This window comes from Myotis yumanensis, unplaced genomic scaffold, assembly GCF_028538775.1.
Source record: "Myotis yumanensis isolate MYYU_CA2020_CCGP unplaced genomic scaffold, mMyoYum1.0.hap1 SCAF_14, whole genome shotgun sequence".
NCBI lineage: Eukaryota > Metazoa > Chordata > Mammalia > Chiroptera > Vespertilionidae > Myotis > Myotis yumanensis.
In genome coordinates, this window is record NW_027223765.1 from 7,542,364 (window position 1) to 7,559,968 (window position 17,605).

At 53.8% G+C, this 17,605-nt stretch overlaps 1 protein-coding gene across 1 annotated transcript in view; it reads left to right on the plus strand.

Annotated features, from left to right (window-relative positions):
* The window catches only part of SCN5A (sodium voltage-gated channel alpha subunit 5), a 70,733-nt gene that overhangs the window by 21,205 nt on the left and 31,923 nt on the right, over positions 1–17,605 (plus strand). Inside the window, exons 6-13 of the mRNA XM_070391591.1 lie at positions 695–925; positions 2,669–2,732; positions 4,014–4,155; positions 4,630–4,827; positions 5,760–5,939; positions 6,562–6,933; positions 11,751–11,883; positions 12,689–12,927. Of these exons, the coding sequence (XP_070247692.1) occupies positions 695–925; positions 2,669–2,732; positions 4,014–4,155; positions 4,630–4,827; positions 5,760–5,939; positions 6,562–6,933; positions 11,751–11,883; positions 12,689–12,927 (1,559 nt within the window). The remainder of the gene's footprint in view (positions 1–694; positions 926–2,668; positions 2,733–4,013; positions 4,156–4,629; positions 4,828–5,759; positions 5,940–6,561; positions 6,934–11,750; positions 11,884–12,688; positions 12,928–17,605) is intronic.

Consider the following 17,605-nt stretch of genomic DNA (forward strand, 5'->3'; position numbering starts at 1 on the left):
GCGCTGGCTTCTGTAGGGAGCTGGGCTGTGCGACTAACAGGTCACGGCCTCTCCGCTTCGGGGAAGGGGATGCGCAGGGTCGGGTCCCAGAGGCACAGGGCAGAGGAGGAAAAGGCAATACAGGCCCACCCCGCCCCTGCCCCTGCACCTTTCCCAGAGGGGGGCAGTGAGCCAGAACAGGCCCCTGGGGACATACCCACCATGGCCTTGCCAGACCTCCCCCCTGCCCAGCCCCCCAGCACATGAAGTAGATCCTCCACCAAGAGTGGCTGTGTCTCTCCCCATCACAGGATCAAGGCTGAGCCCCTCCATTGTCCTTGAATGGGCCTCCCCTCCATCGCCTGTCTGTAGGCTATGTTTAAAGGGGCAGGCCCAGCATACCTTGGGGCAGAGCCAGAGGGGGGCAGGCTTTGAGTCTTTGCTTCCTCAAGCAAAAGGCATTTTCCACGCCCAATTCATGGACAAGGCTAGTGGAGAGCCAGGGGGACTGGGCGCTCTGAAAATACACCCACAGATGGCTCCTGCCCCAGGGGAATCGGGACAGAATCTCAGCAAAGCAGAGGCCTCCTTCACTCTGCCCCCACCTCATGATGGCCCGCGTGGCCCAGCACCCCCTCGGGCCTGCCCCCACCCAGGGGAGCGGGAGGCCCGGTGCCCGTGGGTGACTCCATTGCTTGTTGTCGCCTCCCCCAAGGCCTGAAGACCATTGTGGGGGCGCTGATCCAGTCCGTGAAGAAGCTGGCCGATGTGATGGTCCTCACCGTCTTCTGCCTCAGCGTCTTCGCCCTCATCGGCCTGCAGCTCTTCATGGGCAACCTGAGGCACAAGTGCGTGCGCAACTTCACAGAGCTCAACGACACCAATGGCTCCGTGGAGGCCGGCGGCCAGGTCTGGGACTCGCTGGACCTCTACCTCAACGATCCGGGTACGTGTTCGCCCCGGGGCCCGGGCCAGGCTTTCTGAGGCCTCCAGGGCTGGGCCACCGCCCACACCGGCCTTGCCAGTGGGCAGGCCTCCCTGCAGGGCCATCCAAACCCTGCCTGACCCCCCCTCCCCCACCGCCCCCCCCCCCCCAGATGCAGCTGCGGGCTCAGGGACCCCAGCCCCTTCCCTTTGGACTCAGAGAGAGGAAGAAGGGGAGCAGATGTAGGGCTGCCCTCTGAGTTCTCGGGCTGGGTGGGAGATGATGCTTCAAGGTTGGCAAAGAAGGGGTTCGGGCTCGATGGAGAGCCAGACGGGAGCGGCAGCTGCGACATGTTGAGGGACTGACCCTAGAGCGCTGGGAGCCGTGCGGAGACCGTCCAGCCTGCAGAGAGGGGAGTGTTGGCTGGGGAACGGGTGGGACACGGAGCCGGGGTAGCTTACCAGGCTCCAGAGCGGAGGCCCCACCTGCATGGCACGAGATTTTTTTTCAGTTGACCTCGGGGTTCCTTGCCAGGATGTTAATGCCACACACGTGCTCCCCAGAACCCCATGAAAGGGAGGGGGCAAGCTTAGTGATTGCACAGTCGTGTGAGGCCCTGTGGTGCCATTGCCCCATGGGTGACACTGCCATGCTCCGGGCTGGTGGCCAGCACATCTCTTGGCGAGTGCCATGGGCCTGGACCAAGGGAGACACTGTCCTAGGCCGTATTCCACAAGGACCCTGAGGGCCACTGTGAAGTGAGGGCCTCGCATGCACCGGCGACCACTTTGGGAAAAGCACAGGCAGAACCTCAGTGGGGAAATTTGGATATGGCTCAGCTGTGGCCGCACAGCACGGTTCCAAGGTTTCATGGGCGCCAGTCACCTGGACGACTTCGGGAAACAGACTGCAGGGGGCCCACCCGGAGCTTCAGTAGATTGGAGGGCAGGGCACCCAGGAAGTTACATTTCTCTCCAGTTCTCAGTTGACGCCGCTGGTCCCAGGACCAGAGAACTGCTGCCTAAGACTAAGGCAGGGAGCAGTGAGTGCTGGGGACTGACGGATGGCCAGAGAGGAGAGGGCCTGGTCCTGCCCCCCTACCCCCAGCCCTGTCTGAAGAGACTGCACTCTGGCCACGGTGACTGTGGCAGCGTCACTTCCATCACTTTATGCACAAGGGAAGTAGGTCCAGACAGAGCTGGGCCGTCGCCTGCTGAGGCCACGCCGTGACTCAGCAGCCCAGCTGGAACTCCGCCCAGGCCCCTGCCTCCTAGTGCAGGGCCTCTCTTGGCCCGGTGGCCCCTTGTGTGGCATGAGGCAAAGTGCAGATGCTCGTCCTGACCGGTTTGGCTCAGTGGATAGAGCATCGGCCTGCGGACTGGAAGGTCCCAGGTTCGATTCCGGCCAAGGGCATGTGTCTTGGTTGCGGGCACATCCCCAGCAGGAGGTGTGCAAGAGGCAGCTGATCAATGTTTCTCTCTCATCAATGTTTCTAACTCTCTATCCTGCTCTCTTCCTCTCTGTGAAAAATCAATAAAATATATATATTTTTAAAAAGTGCAGGTGCTCCCTGTGGGGACTTCTGAGCCTCCCGAGAGAGCTAGGGACTCTGACAGCTGAATGTCAGAGGAGGAGGAGGAGGAGGAGGAGGAGAGGTGGGAAGACTGCCACCTGTGTCTCTACCTCTGCAAAGTCCTGGGTGCAAGGCCGGAGCTCAGGAGGCTGGGCCACCTTGACCCTCACCACTGGATATGTCTCTTCCAGAAAATTACATGCTCAAGAACGGCACCAGCGACGTGTTACTGTGTGGGAACAGCTCTGACGCCGGGTATGTGGCACTCCCCCTCCCCCCCCCCCCCTCCCCAGGACCACCTCACCCAGCCAGGGGAGTCTCCTGGTGCTTTCTCAATATGCTTTCAGGTTTGGCCCGTGACCCCAGGATCAGCAAGGCCTCCCCCTGCCTCCCTCCCTGCCAGGTCCCTGGCAGCTTCCCCAACCCTCTCCCCTACAGCGGAGATGGCTGCGAAGGGGGTAAAGAAAGGGATGGGGGTACAGATCTGCAGGGAGAGCGAACAGAGCCCTGAAGATGGGGTGGGCCTGAGAGTAGCCTGGAGGCCCTGCAGGCCCCCCCGACTAGCTCAACCCTGGCCCCATTCCTCCCAGAAGCCCCCCAGGGCTGCTCCTTCCCACTCCCTCCCTGCTGGTCTGTGCGTCGGGTCAGGAGTGAGTCTGGGCTCCCCCAGCAGCCTAGGCTCTCCTGGACTGAGTGTGGTACCTGTGTGTGGTACCTGCGTGTGGTACCACAGGCCCAGTGCCGTGTGCACACCGGGGCCTGGGTAGGCGATGGGCTATAGGATGTTAGGGGAGGGGACACACAGGCTCACCTGGTGGGGAAGGTGTCTGTGGGGCTGTGGTCCCCCACCTCTGAGTATGAAGTGCCAGAGCCCTTTGTGTCACTAAGAGATTGTCTCAGGGTCTGAGGACGTCAGCAAGGCACAGAGGCCCTTGGCTGATCCTCCTACTTGCTGAGCCGCCCCTGCCCCTTCTCTCTCCTGCACGGCAAGCACACGTGAAGCCAGCCCTGTGCTCCGTCTCTGGGAGAGAGGCTGCCCCTCCAGCTCAGCGAACTGTGGGTCTGCCTCGTTGCACCCCGTGGCCAGGGCCAGCCCGCCCAGCCCAGAAGCATCCCCCAACCCCGTGGCCCAGCCTCCGCCCTGGGCTCCATCCTGTTCAGCTCAGCCAAGCCTCACTGCTGGCCTGCGTGTTGGCACTGTGCTCACTCCCATGGGGTGGCAGGCAGAGGAAGAGACGTGAGCCAGGCCCTTAGCACTTCCTCTGCGAGGGGCGAGGTGGCTCCGACAGCAGCGGGGATGGTGTGTCTTACGGGCTGAAGGGGGCTGGGTTTGAGCCCAGCAGAATACAGACGGATCGAGAAAAGGGGAAGACAGGGTCCCCGGCAGGAGGAGGCCCAGCATGGAAAGCCGTGGGGACAGCACCGGGCAGGGGGGCAGACGCTGGGCTGCCCAGGAAGACGAGCGAGGCCGAGCCAGGGTGTCAGGGGCAGAGGACCCCTCACAGCATGAGACAGAGTCTGCGTGTCTGGCTGCAGGACGTGTCCCGAGGGCTACCGGTGCCTGAAGGCAGGCGAGAACCCCGACCACGGCTACACCAGCTTTGACTCCTTCGCCTGGGCCTTCCTGGCGCTCTTCCGCCTGATGACGCAGGACTGCTGGGAGCGCCTCTACCAGCAGGTGCGTGCGTGCTCGGGCCAGCAGAGGGACACCAGGAACGGGCTCAGGACCCCGCACCGGGGCCCCAGGCTGTCCCTGCCAGAGTGGCTCCAGCAACTGAGGAGGGTCAGGGGGCAGGGGACCCTTGCATCTGAGGGATGGGGGCTCAGCAAACAAACTCTCTCTCTGCTGATGACCAAGTACCCATCCCTTGGACATTCTGCTCTGTGAGTGGGACTCTCCTCCACCCTATGTGATGGAATTTCCCCTGCTGACTGTGACAGGCTGCCCCCTCTGTGGGTGGGACACCCCTCCCTGTGTGTCGGTCATTCTCTGTAGGACAATTCCCTCTGTAGGTGGGACACTCTCTGGCCCCTCCCCAGGTGTGGCCATTTGAACGCCTGGCACATCCAGACTAGGCCACTCTGAAATGCCATGACCATGACCCAGAAGGGGGCCCAGGGAGGATGACCTCTGCCCCCCCTGCTCCCCCAGACCCTGAGGTCCGCAGGGAAGATCTACATGATCTTCTTCATGCTTGTCATCTTCCTGGGCTCCTTCTACCTGGTGAACCTGATCCTGGCTGTGGTCGCCATGGCCTACGAGGAGCAAAACCAAGCCACCATCGCTGAGACGGAGGAGAAGGAAAAACGATTCCAGGAGGCCATGGAGATGCTCAAGAAAGAGCAGGAGGTGGGTGAGCGGTGCAGCCACGGGGCCTCCAGACCAAGCCCTCCCCTGACTGTGGGCGCCTGTGAGCATGGTGCCTGCTGGGTGTGCTGGTGCCTGGAGGTGTGGTGCCTGCTGGGTAAAGGTGGTTCCTGTGAGCATAGTGCATGCTGGACAAAAGAGGTCCATGTGTCCATGGACATAGTTATCCAGGTCACTGGGTGCCTTCTGGTGGGGCAGTGAGAAGGGTCCAAGGTTGGAGGCCTGAGCCAGCCTAGAAAATAACCACAGAGCCATAGGAGGTTTGGCGCAGTGAATAGAGCATTGGCCTGAAGGTCCCAGGTTCGATTTCAGTCAAGGCCATGTACCTCAGTTGCAGTCTTGATCCCCAGCCTGGTGGGGACCCATGCGGGAGGGAGCCAACCGATGTGTCTCTCTCCCATCGATGTTTCTCTCTCTCCCCCTCCCTTCCACTCTTTCTAAAAAATCAATGGAATAATATCCTCCGGTGAGGATTACTAAAAAACAATAAATAAAAAGAAAACCACAGAGCAAGCCTGTTGGAAGCCAGGCTGCAGACATCTACTTTCTTCTCACTGCCCCGTGCCACCACCCCCAGCACCCATTTTGGCTAGCCAAACCTTCTAGATGGTCCTCTGACCTCTAGTTCTTTCACCTCAGCTCATTGACACCCCATCCATCTGTCCCCCATGCTCGCCTCTTCCAAACGCTGCCACGTCAGCCACGACGCCCCTCCTCCCTGGACTTGGTTCTTTCATAGAACATTCTGGGTCTGTCTGAGCTCATCTCTCCATGATGCCCTGATGTGGGATTAAATGTGCAAGTCCCCTTACTGCTGGGGAACACCAAGGCCCCGGGAGTTACCTGGTGGGTCTTAGCCTGCGGCTGCATGTGGTCCCGATGACCAAGACTTCCCTTCTTCCGCCCTTTTCCAGGCCCTCACCGTCCGGGGTGTGGACAGCGTGTCCCGCAGCTCCTTGGAGATGTCTCCTCTGCCCCCAGTCACCGCCCATGAGAAAAGGAGCAAGAGGGGAAAACGATTGTCTTCGGGGACGGAGGAGTGTGGGGATGACAGGCTTCCCAAGTCGGACTCGGAGGATGGCCCCAGAGCAATGGTAGCCCCCCGCCGTGGCCCTGCCCCCGTTAGGGCAGATCAGAAGCGCTTCATGTCAGGCCCCTGGTACAGTCACGGATGGCTGCTCCCCAAGGAGGGCATCCCGCAGCCCCTCCCAGCCCTTCCTGTTTCCCATGGCCATGTTTGGGGTCGAGGAGCCCCGGGCAGCGGGACGGGGTAGGTCCGGGTGTTACGATATCCCACATTTCAGCCAGGTCCCCAGCATTGATCTGGGACTGGTAGACACCCTACAGTGTCAATTGGTAGGACGCCAAGGACAGGCCCATATGAGTGAGGGGCATGGCTGCTCAGGCCAGGCTGGTCTACACTGCAGGAGCCTTCCTGCCTCCTCTCCCCCTGCCCAGTCTTAGCCCAGGTGAGCGTCAATCTCAAAGCCCCAGAGGCACAGGCTGCAGGTGAGCAAAGATCCCCGAAAGGACAAGATTGCTCTAGCCCCGCCCCCCTTCCCTGAACACCCCACTCCTCGGCCCAGCTCACCCAGACTGTGTGGCCAGCTAAAGCCCGCAGTCCTCTGAGAGGGTGAGCTGGACGGATGCCACAGAGATGAGCTGGGAGCACTGGAAGGGCTGTCGTGGTGATGTCCCCTCTGCCTGTGCCCTCAGAACCACCTCGGCATCACCCAGGGCCCCAAAAGGACCTCCGTGAAGTCATACTCCAGGCGAGGGAGCATTTTCACCTTTCGCCGGCGAGATACGGGGTCGGAGACAGATTTTGCCGATGATGAAAACAGCACGGCGGGGGACAGCGAGAGCCACCGCACGTCACTGCTGGTGCCCTGGTCCCTGCGCCGGCCTAGTGTCCAGGCACAGCCCAGTCCCGGGACCTCAGCTCCCGGCCACGCCCTCAATGGCAAAAGGAACAGCACCATCGATTGCAATGGGGTGGTCTCCTTGCTGGGGGCAGGCGACCCTGAGGCCACCTCCCCAGGGAGCCACCTCCTCCGCCCCATGATGCTGGAGCGCCTCCCAGACACGGTGAGCCAGCCCGCGATGCAGCGCCAGGGCAGAGCTGGTCTCCAGCTCATCACCAGGGTCGGGTCGAAATACACTCACCCCGTATTTACTGAGCACCTGGTGTGTGCTGGGTTCTGGGGGTGCGTTATGCTGATAAACAGGGATGATAGTTAAGTATTTAATAATTGGTAAATGATAGCTAAGTGTTTAATAATTGGTAAGGCCGGGGCACTGAGATGCCACGGTGGCACAGAGCCAGTGTCCTGAGGACCCGTGTGTCCCCTGTAGACCTGTAGACATGCTGGGTCCTTGGCAGTCTGGAGCCTCCTGGGAGAAGGGCCAGAATGGCAAGGGGACACTTCCCAGGTTTTGGCCAACAGTTAGTCACCAAGTCTGAGACGTGTCAGTACATTAAAACCGGTGACTCAATACTAGCCCAGTAAGTCGTGTGGAGGATGGGAACAGAGAAGAGGGAGAAGGAACCCCTATTCACTAGGAGGCATTTAGACAAATGGAAGCAACGGTGGGAGCCAGGCTGCTCTCTGAAACGCCCAGGGGTGGTATAGAGGAGTGGACCGCACCCCAGGTTCTGGAGACGAACTGGTTTATAATCCGGCTTAGCTGCATGGCCGTGGGAAAGTTACTGTGCGTCTCTCGCCTGTAAAATGGGTTAAAAATGCCCATCGCAGGATTGTTGCAAGAGCGAAGGGCTTCACATGGGCAAGGCGATTAGGATGAGCATATGATGTTGTGATAACATCATCATAACATAGTGTCATTACCTCGTCTGGGGGAGGCAAGTTCCAGGCCTAGAAGACAGCAGTGCGAAGGCCCTGAGGCAGAAACTAGCCTCGCCGAGGGGAGGACGTGCCATGAGGTCAGTGTGGCCAGAACCCAGGGAACAAAGGGGAGAGGAGTTGGAGTTATTGTCAAAAAGGTAACGAACGAGGAGGGGCAGGCTAGGTCTGAGAGACCAGTTAGAGTTGTCATCTCTCAGTCAGCCAGTCCCATGACAGACTGATGGCCGCCTGATCAGTCCTTGCTGACCCCTGACCCCCATCACAGTGCCCAGAACAGCCCGCCCAGGCAACGGGCAAGCACGTGGCTCAGACCCCAATGCCTACAGGGAGATGGAAGAGGACAGGCTCTCTGAGGAAGCTGGAAATGGACAGGGAAATGGTCAGGAAGGGGGAGGGGAGGCTGAAGAGGAACAGCTCACAGCCAAATGGCCTGTTTTGCTCAGACGCTTGCTCTAGCTGCGGGACTCTGCACAGATTCACACAGCTCTCTGTGTCCCCACTCCCTCATCTGTAAGGGGACAATAAAGGGAATGTCCACGCCAGCAGGTTGTGGCGAGGACTGAGTTAACACCTGCCCGATGCTCAGCCCAGTCCTTGCCTCCTGTTCCAGTCATTATTATTATTATTATTATTATTATTATTATTATTATTATCTGTGATTGTAATTATTGAGCAGGAAGGAATCAAGACTCCTGGGGCACAATGCAGAGCGCCTGGGGCCCTCACACTCCTCTGGGGAAACCATAGGGGGGAGGGGGGAGCGCAGAGCAGACCGCAGCTTCCGGGTGAGTCCGGGAGGCCCCAGGCCATCCCCTGTAGGGTGGGGTACCTGACTTCCCAGGAGCACCACATCCCAGTGGCTGCAGACCCCGTGGAATCGGGTCAGCAGCCTGGAAGCTAATAGAACCTCCTAATCTCGTTAGGGAGAGAATCTTCTCGTAGGGCACATGTCGGGAGGAGTCCGAGTTCAAACACTTCATTACCGGGAATTCTGACTTCAGCATTCTCACTTCGGTGGGTCCCATTTGTAACCTTAAAGGGATTAGCTTGGCCAATGGGGGTCATTTGCGAAGTTAAAGGAATTAGTGGGCCGAGATGGAGACTCTGGAAAGTTAAAGAGATTAGCAGGCTGCAGGCCCCAGGAATGCCTTCCTGGCTTCTAGTTCCCGGTGAGACACGTCTACCCATTTCTCATCGGAAAACAAAGCACAGTGTCAGGCACGTAGTGGGCGCCAAGTTGACAGGGGAGGGCAGGAAGGAGGGCCACCCCAACAGACAGCGCGTGTTTCATTTATCCAGATTGCTGACCCCCTGCTGACCCCTGACCCCCAACACAGTGCCCAGAACAGCCCGCCCAGGCAAAGGGCAAACAGGTGGCTCAGACCCCAGTGCCTACAGGGACACGGAAGAGGGCAGGCTCTCTGAGGAAGCTGGAACGGGACCGGGAAATGGTCCTGTTCCCTGTTCCCTGTCTGCCTGGGAGTGCCTGTCCCAGAGGGTCAGGTGGGGCCCAGTGAGACACAGTGAACAGCCACTCCCTAGATTTCATCCCCCTCCCCCCACCATCTAGCAAGTGAGGGGCAGACCTAGAGCTCCAACCCCAGCCTCCCCGTTCCCAAGGATCTATCCATCCACCCGTGTGTATCCAGGGCCAGCTGGCTGCCTTGAGTGTCATGCAGTGTTTGAGACTCAAGGGTTATTGCAATGAACAGAACAGACAAGAGCCCTCCCTGGTGGAGTTTGCCTTGTAGTCAGGAAGACAGATAGTGAACGGGTCAGCATTTCCAGGTAGCAAGAAGGGTCATGTTATAGGAAGTTGCCAGGGGGAGGGATGGGGATGGGAGCTATTAGTTAGAATAATCGGGGAAGGCCTTCCAGCGGAGCTGACATTAAAATTGACAGGCAGATGATTTAGGGAGCCAGCCACAAAGACATGGGAGCGTAGTGCTTTAGGCAGAGGGAACAGCACTTTGAAAGGCTCTGAAGGGAAATGGGCATGACACGAGAGAGCCGGGCAAGACCAGGTGTGGTGGAACCTGCGGGAAGGGATCTGGAATGAGTTTGATGAGTTAGGATTTGGACTATGCAGAGCCTTGTAGGTCATAGGAAAGTTTGAATTTATCCTGAATAAGATGGGGAGCAGTGGGCTGGGGGGAGCTGTTGATCAGAGGCATAGCATGACCTGATTTTTAAGGGACTCCCTTTCTGCTGTGTAGTGGATATAGGGAAGAGAAGAAGAGGCCAGTTAGGAGGCTATTGTGGTAGTTTTAGGAAAGGGGTGATGATAACTTGCACTAGAATGGTGTATCAGTCAGCTATTGCCACACGTAATGGTGTGTAACAAACTACTCCTGAAGTCAATGGATGACAACAAGTTTTTATGCTCATGCTCAGTCCTCTGCAGATTGACAATGGTTCGGCTGGTCTAGGTTGGGCTTGGCTGGGCAGCTCTGCTTCGGACTTCACGTTGGCTTGGCTCCACACTGGGTCAGACGCGGGGCTGCTCCTGTCTATGTGCTGAGTGAGGCCCAGGCTGCAGGAGTGGCAGCTACCGAGGGAAGCTCTTTTCTGGGAGGATGACTGGAGCACAAGAGCAAGGCCAATGGCACAGCTTGTTTTAGGCTTCTGTTCGCACCATATCCACTGACATTGCATTGGCCCAAGCGAGTGTGTCACTTAGAGGACAGGAAGTTTGTTGGTCCACCCTGGAAGGGGAAAGAGTAAATACTTGCTAAATGATAACTCGAACTCTCACCAACAGTAGAGGAGGAGGCGAGGGGTTGGGAGGATTTAAGACAAACTGGTGAGTTCAGCTGGCCAGGAGTACCTAGGTACTGTTTTTACACCAGCCACCTCAGCCCTGGCAGGTGCCTCTGCTCGCATACTTCCAATGACGGGGAGCTCACTACCTCCCTGGGCAACCTTTCAGGGCAGTCCCCCCCAATTGCAAAGGTCGACCGGATAAACTTAGCTCCCACCCCAGGCCCTGGCTCTGCCACCCTGGGTAGCCTAGGCCCATCCTCCCTGCGACCTATAAAGGTCATAGAACCTTGGTCTTGCACGCTGAGCAGCCAGGTGCCTTCAGCAACCCCCAGCGCTGGCTCACAGACTGTGGCGATGCAAGGCTGCGCTGATGGGCAGCCTTTGTGGGCCGCCCCTGGTTCTGTGGGGGGGAGGTGGGTGCTGTGTGAGCCTAGAGACGGCTGCTGCATCCGCCTTTATCAGGACACGTCTCCAGCGGCAGGCCTGGTTCCTTCCCCTGCAGCAATGATGCGAGCACATTGAAAACAGGCCCCAGGGTGCAGCCCAGGGCACACACATGGAGCTGCCTCGCTCTCTTCATTGTCTGTATCAGAGTCAGGGTGTCCCCACAATTGATTTTCAAATTCTTCCTACTGATTCGTTGTTTTGTTCCTGTGGTACTGGGGGCAGTGCTGCAATGGACACCATCGCATGTATGTTTTTGGCGCGTGTGCATAATTATTTATGAGGTTAGATGACCAGATGAGTAATTGCAGAGCCAGTTTATAGTTCTCTTGGTGGATAGAGCCAAAGTGTCTCCACAGAAGTCCCCACCAGCCTTGTGCTTTATGCTGCTATGACTGTCGCCAGGGAACGTGGCAGATTTTTTTCAGCTTCGTTATGTTCTTGACTCTAGGGAGCTTGTGGTCAGTTAAGACTCCCGGATCATCCTTGTATGGACTAACATGTATGACAGCATCTGGTTAATAGAACTCGGTCATGTAGTTCCTGTCCACAGTCAAGAACAACCATTGCCTGGAGATGGTGAAGAATAGAGAATGAAGGAGATAATAATTGTTGAGAGGGGTGGGGGGGTGTTAACTGGGAGGGAGGTGGGAGCAGAGAAGCCCAGCACCCGCTGTCCCATCAAGACCCCCATCCTGTCTCCCTGTGACCTTCCCAACCTGAGTCTGGGCCAGCTGCCCCAGGCCCAGCAGCTGCCCCAGGCCCAGCAGCTGCCCCAGGCCCAGCGGACACCGGTCCCCAGGCTGACGCCTATCTCCCGATGGTACGCAGACCACTCCGTCGGAGGAGCCAGGCAGACCCCAGATGCTGACGCCCCCGGCTCCGTGCATGGATGGCTTCGAGGGGCCAGGAGAGCGGCAGCGGGCCCTCAGCGCAGTCAGCGTCCTCACCAGCGCCCTGGAAGGTCAGCAACCCCCCCCCCCCCCCCCCCCCGCCCTGGTGCCATCCAAACACTCCCACTTCTGGTCTGGGCACCCTCGTCCTTACCCGGACCTGAGCCAGGCCTCCCCCAGCTGCTCGCCTGCCTTGGACCATCCCCCAGCGGTTCCAGACTTCTCCGTCTGTGTCCCCTGCCCCAGGTGTTTCATTTGTTCCCGCTTGTCCTCTCCTGGGCACTGTCAGGAGCCGTGTCTGTTGCTTTCAAACTTTCCCACAAGTGTCCTGGCCTGTCCCAGGTGCCGATCAGTCTCATCTGGTCCTCCCCTGAGCCCCTCCCTGTCTGCCGGGGGCCATCCTCCCTCAAGCATGCCTGCTCTGGCCTCATCCCAGCCAGTCCCATCCTCGGCAACACCCATCTTGTTCCCTCCTGCCCCATGTGTGTTCACAGTCTCTCCGGCCTGTCCCAGGCACCACCACACCCCCTGTCCTAACCCGTCCACAGCTATTCACTCCTGAGTGTCCTTAATATGTGAACTCGCCTGTCTCGGATGCTGCCTCCTTTTCAGTCTGTCCTGATCTGTCCTGTCCCAGTTTTCCCCACATCCATCCCTGCCCCCTGCCCTGTGGTCCTCTTCTCCCATATTTCCAGGGTAAGGAGTCAAGACACAGCCCCCCTCCCCTTCCCTTTGTCTTCCCTGCCCCTTGCGAGGACCCCCTGCCATGCACCAGCCCTGTCCCCTCCCCGGCTAAGCCACCCATCGTTCCGGAGCACCCTGAGTTATGTATGAATCAGTCAACAAAAGCAAACCAGCTCCCCGGTGTCCCCCCAGAGCTGGAGGAGTCCCACCGCAAGTGCCCGCCGTGCTGGAACCACTTCGCCGAGCGCTACCTGATCTGGGATTGCTGCCCCCTGTGGATGTCCATCAAGCAGAAAGTGAAGTTCATGGTCATGGACCCCTTCGCCGACCTCACCATCACCATGTGCATCGTGCTGAACACGCTCTTCATGGCCCTGGAGCACTACAACATGACGACGGAATTCGAGGAGATGCTGCAGGTCGGAAACTTGGTAAGGGCCGCTGGGAGCTGACTCCAGAGGGGGCATCCGGGTGCGAACGGCTCTCGGGCAGCTGTCCCAGCCTGCCTGGCTCTGGGCGCAGGGATCCAGAGGGCAGAAGGATTTTCCGATGGTGGGGTCACCGTGGAAGGCATCATGAAGTAAGGAGTTTCAGCGTCAGCATTTAAGGAACTGAGAGATGTAGTTGGGAGGGAGAGGTTGGGGATAAAGGTGAATGAAGATGCTCAGAGGTGACAAAGCAAAAGGGAGGTGGGGGTGAGCCTGAAATGGGTGGGGACGTGAGATTTGGCAGTAGTAGATGGAGGAGGGGAGGGGGTGCAAATAGAGGCAATTCTCTTATAGCCAGAGTTTCTGTAGGTGGACATCAATGTTTGTTGGATAGAGAAAAGGATGGATGGATGGATGGATGGATGGATGGATGGATGGATGGATTGTTGGAGGGAGAGAGGGATAGAGAGATGGATGGATGGATGGATGGATGGACAGCTGGGTGCAGCGAGTAAATGAAGCAGAGCCAGATTTGAATTCTGACTCAGCTCTTACGAACTATATGTGACCTCAAGCAAATCACTTCGGCTCAGTAATTGCACAAAACATATTTCTTGAATTTAATAAATGTAAAATTAGTATGACAATGCCAGCTTCATGGGAAGCTAATGAGGACTGAATAAGATAATACGTGTAATGTCCTTGGCTCAGAGTTTGATAAACAATAAGCACTAAGGATAAATGATAGCTGCGGTTATTACTGTTGTTGTTATTATTAAAGAGACTGTCCCTGGAAGTCAGGATGTCTGGGTTCCAATTCTGATTTCTTTCTCTTGAGATGAAACCAAGCCCTACCTCTTCACTAGAAAAAGGGGAAACTGAGGCCTGAGAGGGGACACAGTGGTGACAGAGCTGGGCATGTAACTTCTGTCTCCTGACTCTGAGCGACAGAGCCCGATTGGCTGTGTCCAGATAAACACAGTCAGCCCTTCCCCCAGGGGAGCCCTGGGAAAGGCTGGCAAAGACCCCACTGGTTTCCAGAAGGAGCTCCTAGGATCATCACCGAGTTTGGGGAGAGGAAGGGAGTCATTTGCTCTAACCCCTCTCTTCCTGCAGACCCGGCCCTGTCTTGTCCAGCTGCACAGGGGCCCACCCCCAACTAGGCAGGCAGGCCTCCCACACTTTGGGGTATGAAGATTGTCTTCTCTTATTACTTTCCATATCCAGGACTCTGGACAGTTCTCTGCAGGATCTAGTCAGATGTTTTCACAATTGTGTGCATTTGCTATAATTCTAGTTTTATATGCAAACAGGAGGGAAAGCTGTGTCCCAGTCTGCAGGTGCCTCATCGCCCAGCTGTGCCTCCCTTGCATTGGTCTTCAGATGGCGGTTACGTAGGGTTTCCGTTGAATGCGGTTTTAGTGGACCAAGCTCCAAGTCAAGGTGATGGGGAGCTCTGTTGGCTTCGCCGGATCATTAAGTAGTGATTGAATGGCAGCTGTGTTTAACCTGTGGTTCGATTATTATTAGTAGGTCATGTAGTTGGATTATAGCCCTGTTTGGTTCTGTTTGGAGGGCTTTATTGCTAGCGTGTAAGGTTTTTATTGTCTTGCAGTTAATATATTTTAGATGGTTTAAATAGTCAATGGAAAGAAACAAAACCACGAAAATAAACATGGGTGAATAATCTTGGTAGGGGAAAAGCCTTTCAAAGCGTGCCACTAAAGACAAATTCCAGAAAGGAGGAGATTTCTGGAGTTGAATAACTTTTAGCCCACCGTATAATCAAACGTAAAAGGCCATGCTGTAGGCAAGCCTGAGAAGTCTCTGACTGCGAAACAATTAAAGACATAGCCAACATTCTTTGACGTGCAGAGCAAAGTTCATGAGAACGTAACAAAAATGCCCGCGTGCCAAAAACAAAGAGGGACTTAAAAACCATAGCAGTAAACATGACGTGGTTCTGTCGTTGCTCTGGATGGGGGTGGGGAGTCGTTATGCTGTGAGTCATCTGGGGGTTTGGATTTCAGTGACCACGTAGAGAGAAGACGTGTCTTTGGGACAGTGTGAATAGGTATATGATCCTACCTTCAGTAGCCCATAGGTATATGACCCTACCTTCAGTAAAACGGTGAACCAGAAACACCCACACACAGACACTGGGAAATGATAAAGAAGGAAGCTTATCAGTCTCAGCCAGCGAACACAGTACTTAGAGGGAAATTTATAGCCTAAAGAAGAACAAAAGTAGGTTTGCCGTTATTCATTTGGAAAATAATGCAAAATTAATAAATAATAATAATACCAGAATAAACTCTGTGTTTCATGTACTCACAACTGTAAACCCACTCTTGCCCTTCCCTATAGACATTAAAAAAGAAAAGTTGGAAATTAATGAGCCAGTCATTTGATTCAAGTAGTTAGTAAAAATGTAAAGAAAAGTAAAGATAAAAGCAGAAAATTAATACATAATTTTTAAAACGTAATTATGGAGTTTTTTATTTTCTTTTATCAAATGAAATGTTTTAGTTTTTTAATAGTTCCTGATTCAAAGTATTACATATGTCCCCTTTCTTTCCCCATTGACCCCCTTAACCCCCCCATCCCCCACCCCCATCCCAGGCCCTCACCACCCCATTATCTGTGCCCATGGGCCATGCATAGATGCATACAAGGTCCTTGGTTGATTATCTCCCACCCACCCACCCCCACCTTCCCTCTGAGATTCTGCACTCTGTCCCATACTATGGAGAAGTTTTTTTTTTAAACAAACATATTCTGAAACGACTAATAGACAAATTTCTTAGCAGGATTAAAATTTAAAAATTGAAGGTACAAATAAATTAAAGATGGAAAAGAGGCATAACTACACAGACAGTAGAGATTAAAACACAATGTAAAGCATTATAAACAACTTAATGCTAGTAAATTTTGAACAGACTAAGTGAAAATTTTTCTAGAAAAAATGGAAGTTACCAAGAAGAGATTTAAGACCATAAAGAAAAGAGAGGGAAAAAAAGCCAAAACAAATCCAGCAGTGTATGATTAAGAAAAATCAAATAAGTATGAACTCCTCATGATCAAGTTGTGTTTATTCCAGGTACATATGATCTTCCCTTCAGTGTGGAAAAATCATCTAATAAAACCAAACTCTTTGTGGTAAGAACTCTTAGCAAACTAGAAATAGTCTGACCCAAATGATCTATAGTATCATTCTTGACCATGAAACGTTAGCAGTCTTCCCATTAAAAGGAACGAACATAGATGTGAAGCTGGTGGTAGTCGTAGCTAATACTTGTTGAACACCTAATTTCTGATAATAACCATTAAGGGAGATGCTATTATTATTCTTATTCATATTTTACTGATAAGGGAACAGAGGCACAAATAACTTAACCGAGGTCACACAACCAGGAAGTGGTAGAGTTGGGATTCGCAACCGAGCAGTTTGTATCTAGAGCCCTTGTTTATACCTGGGACACTCCACTGCCAGGCTATAGCTCTAGCTTTGCGCCTACCTCCCTGCTTCCAGTCCAAATTATACTGGAGGTCCTTATCACCATGGTAACAAAAGGAAATGAAGAAAGAAGAGAACAGATCGAACATTACTTCTCAGATTATATTGTTATCTATGTAAATAATTCAAGAAAATCTACACAAAGACTATCAGGACTAGTAAGAGAGTTGACCAATGTTACTAGGCACCGGCTCAATGTACCCACATTAATTCTGCTCCTAGCCACCAGCATCATTTGGAGAGAGTCATGTTTAAAAGTTGACACTCTTAAAAATAAATAGCAATAAAAACTAGGAGGAATCTAGGAAGAAATGTAGCAAAAGATCATCATTTTTATATGAAAAAAATTTAAACTATTAAAAAGTACAAAAGAAGACTTAGATGGGTGGAGAGATAGACCATTTTTGTGAATGAACGTCTCAATATTGTAGAGATAGCAGTTCTTCCCAAATTAGCCTAGATATTTAATGTAATTCCAATAAGAATTCCAACACAGTTTTTTATGGGAATTGACAAGGTAATACTAAAATTCATATGGAAAAGTAAAGTCTATCAAGATAAATTAGGAATCAGGTGGGGAATTTACCCTACATGTATTAAGATATAAAGTTATAGTATTGTTGCAAAGATAGAAAATTGGATCACTGCTACAGAATTGAGAACTCAGAAATAGAAAAGTGTATTTGGTGACTTGATAAATAATAAAAATGGCATTATAATTCGGTAGGAAAATGATAGACTATTTAATAACAAATAACGCTGGGCAGAATGGTTATCTATAGAGAAGAAAATACATTTAGATCCCTACCCACACCGTACTCATTAATTAGTGGTGGGTAATTGGATCCAACACCGAAAGAGGATAAAGCAACATTTTTAAATTTTCAGAATAAAAGTGAGAAAAAAATCTTGGGGTTTGGAAGGCTGTCTTCAGCAACATGAAGAGTTTATACCATGAAAGAAAAGATTGATAAGTTTACTTATATTAAAATGTAAAATACCCATCGAATAAAGCATACGATAAAACAAAGTGAGGTCACTGCCATAAACTAGAAATTGATACTGTGAAAAGTATTCAGCTAGAAAGACAGGAAATCCAGAATCGATATTGAACGCTTACGCATCAGTAAGGAAAAGAGGGACAACCCAGGGGCAAAAAGACAG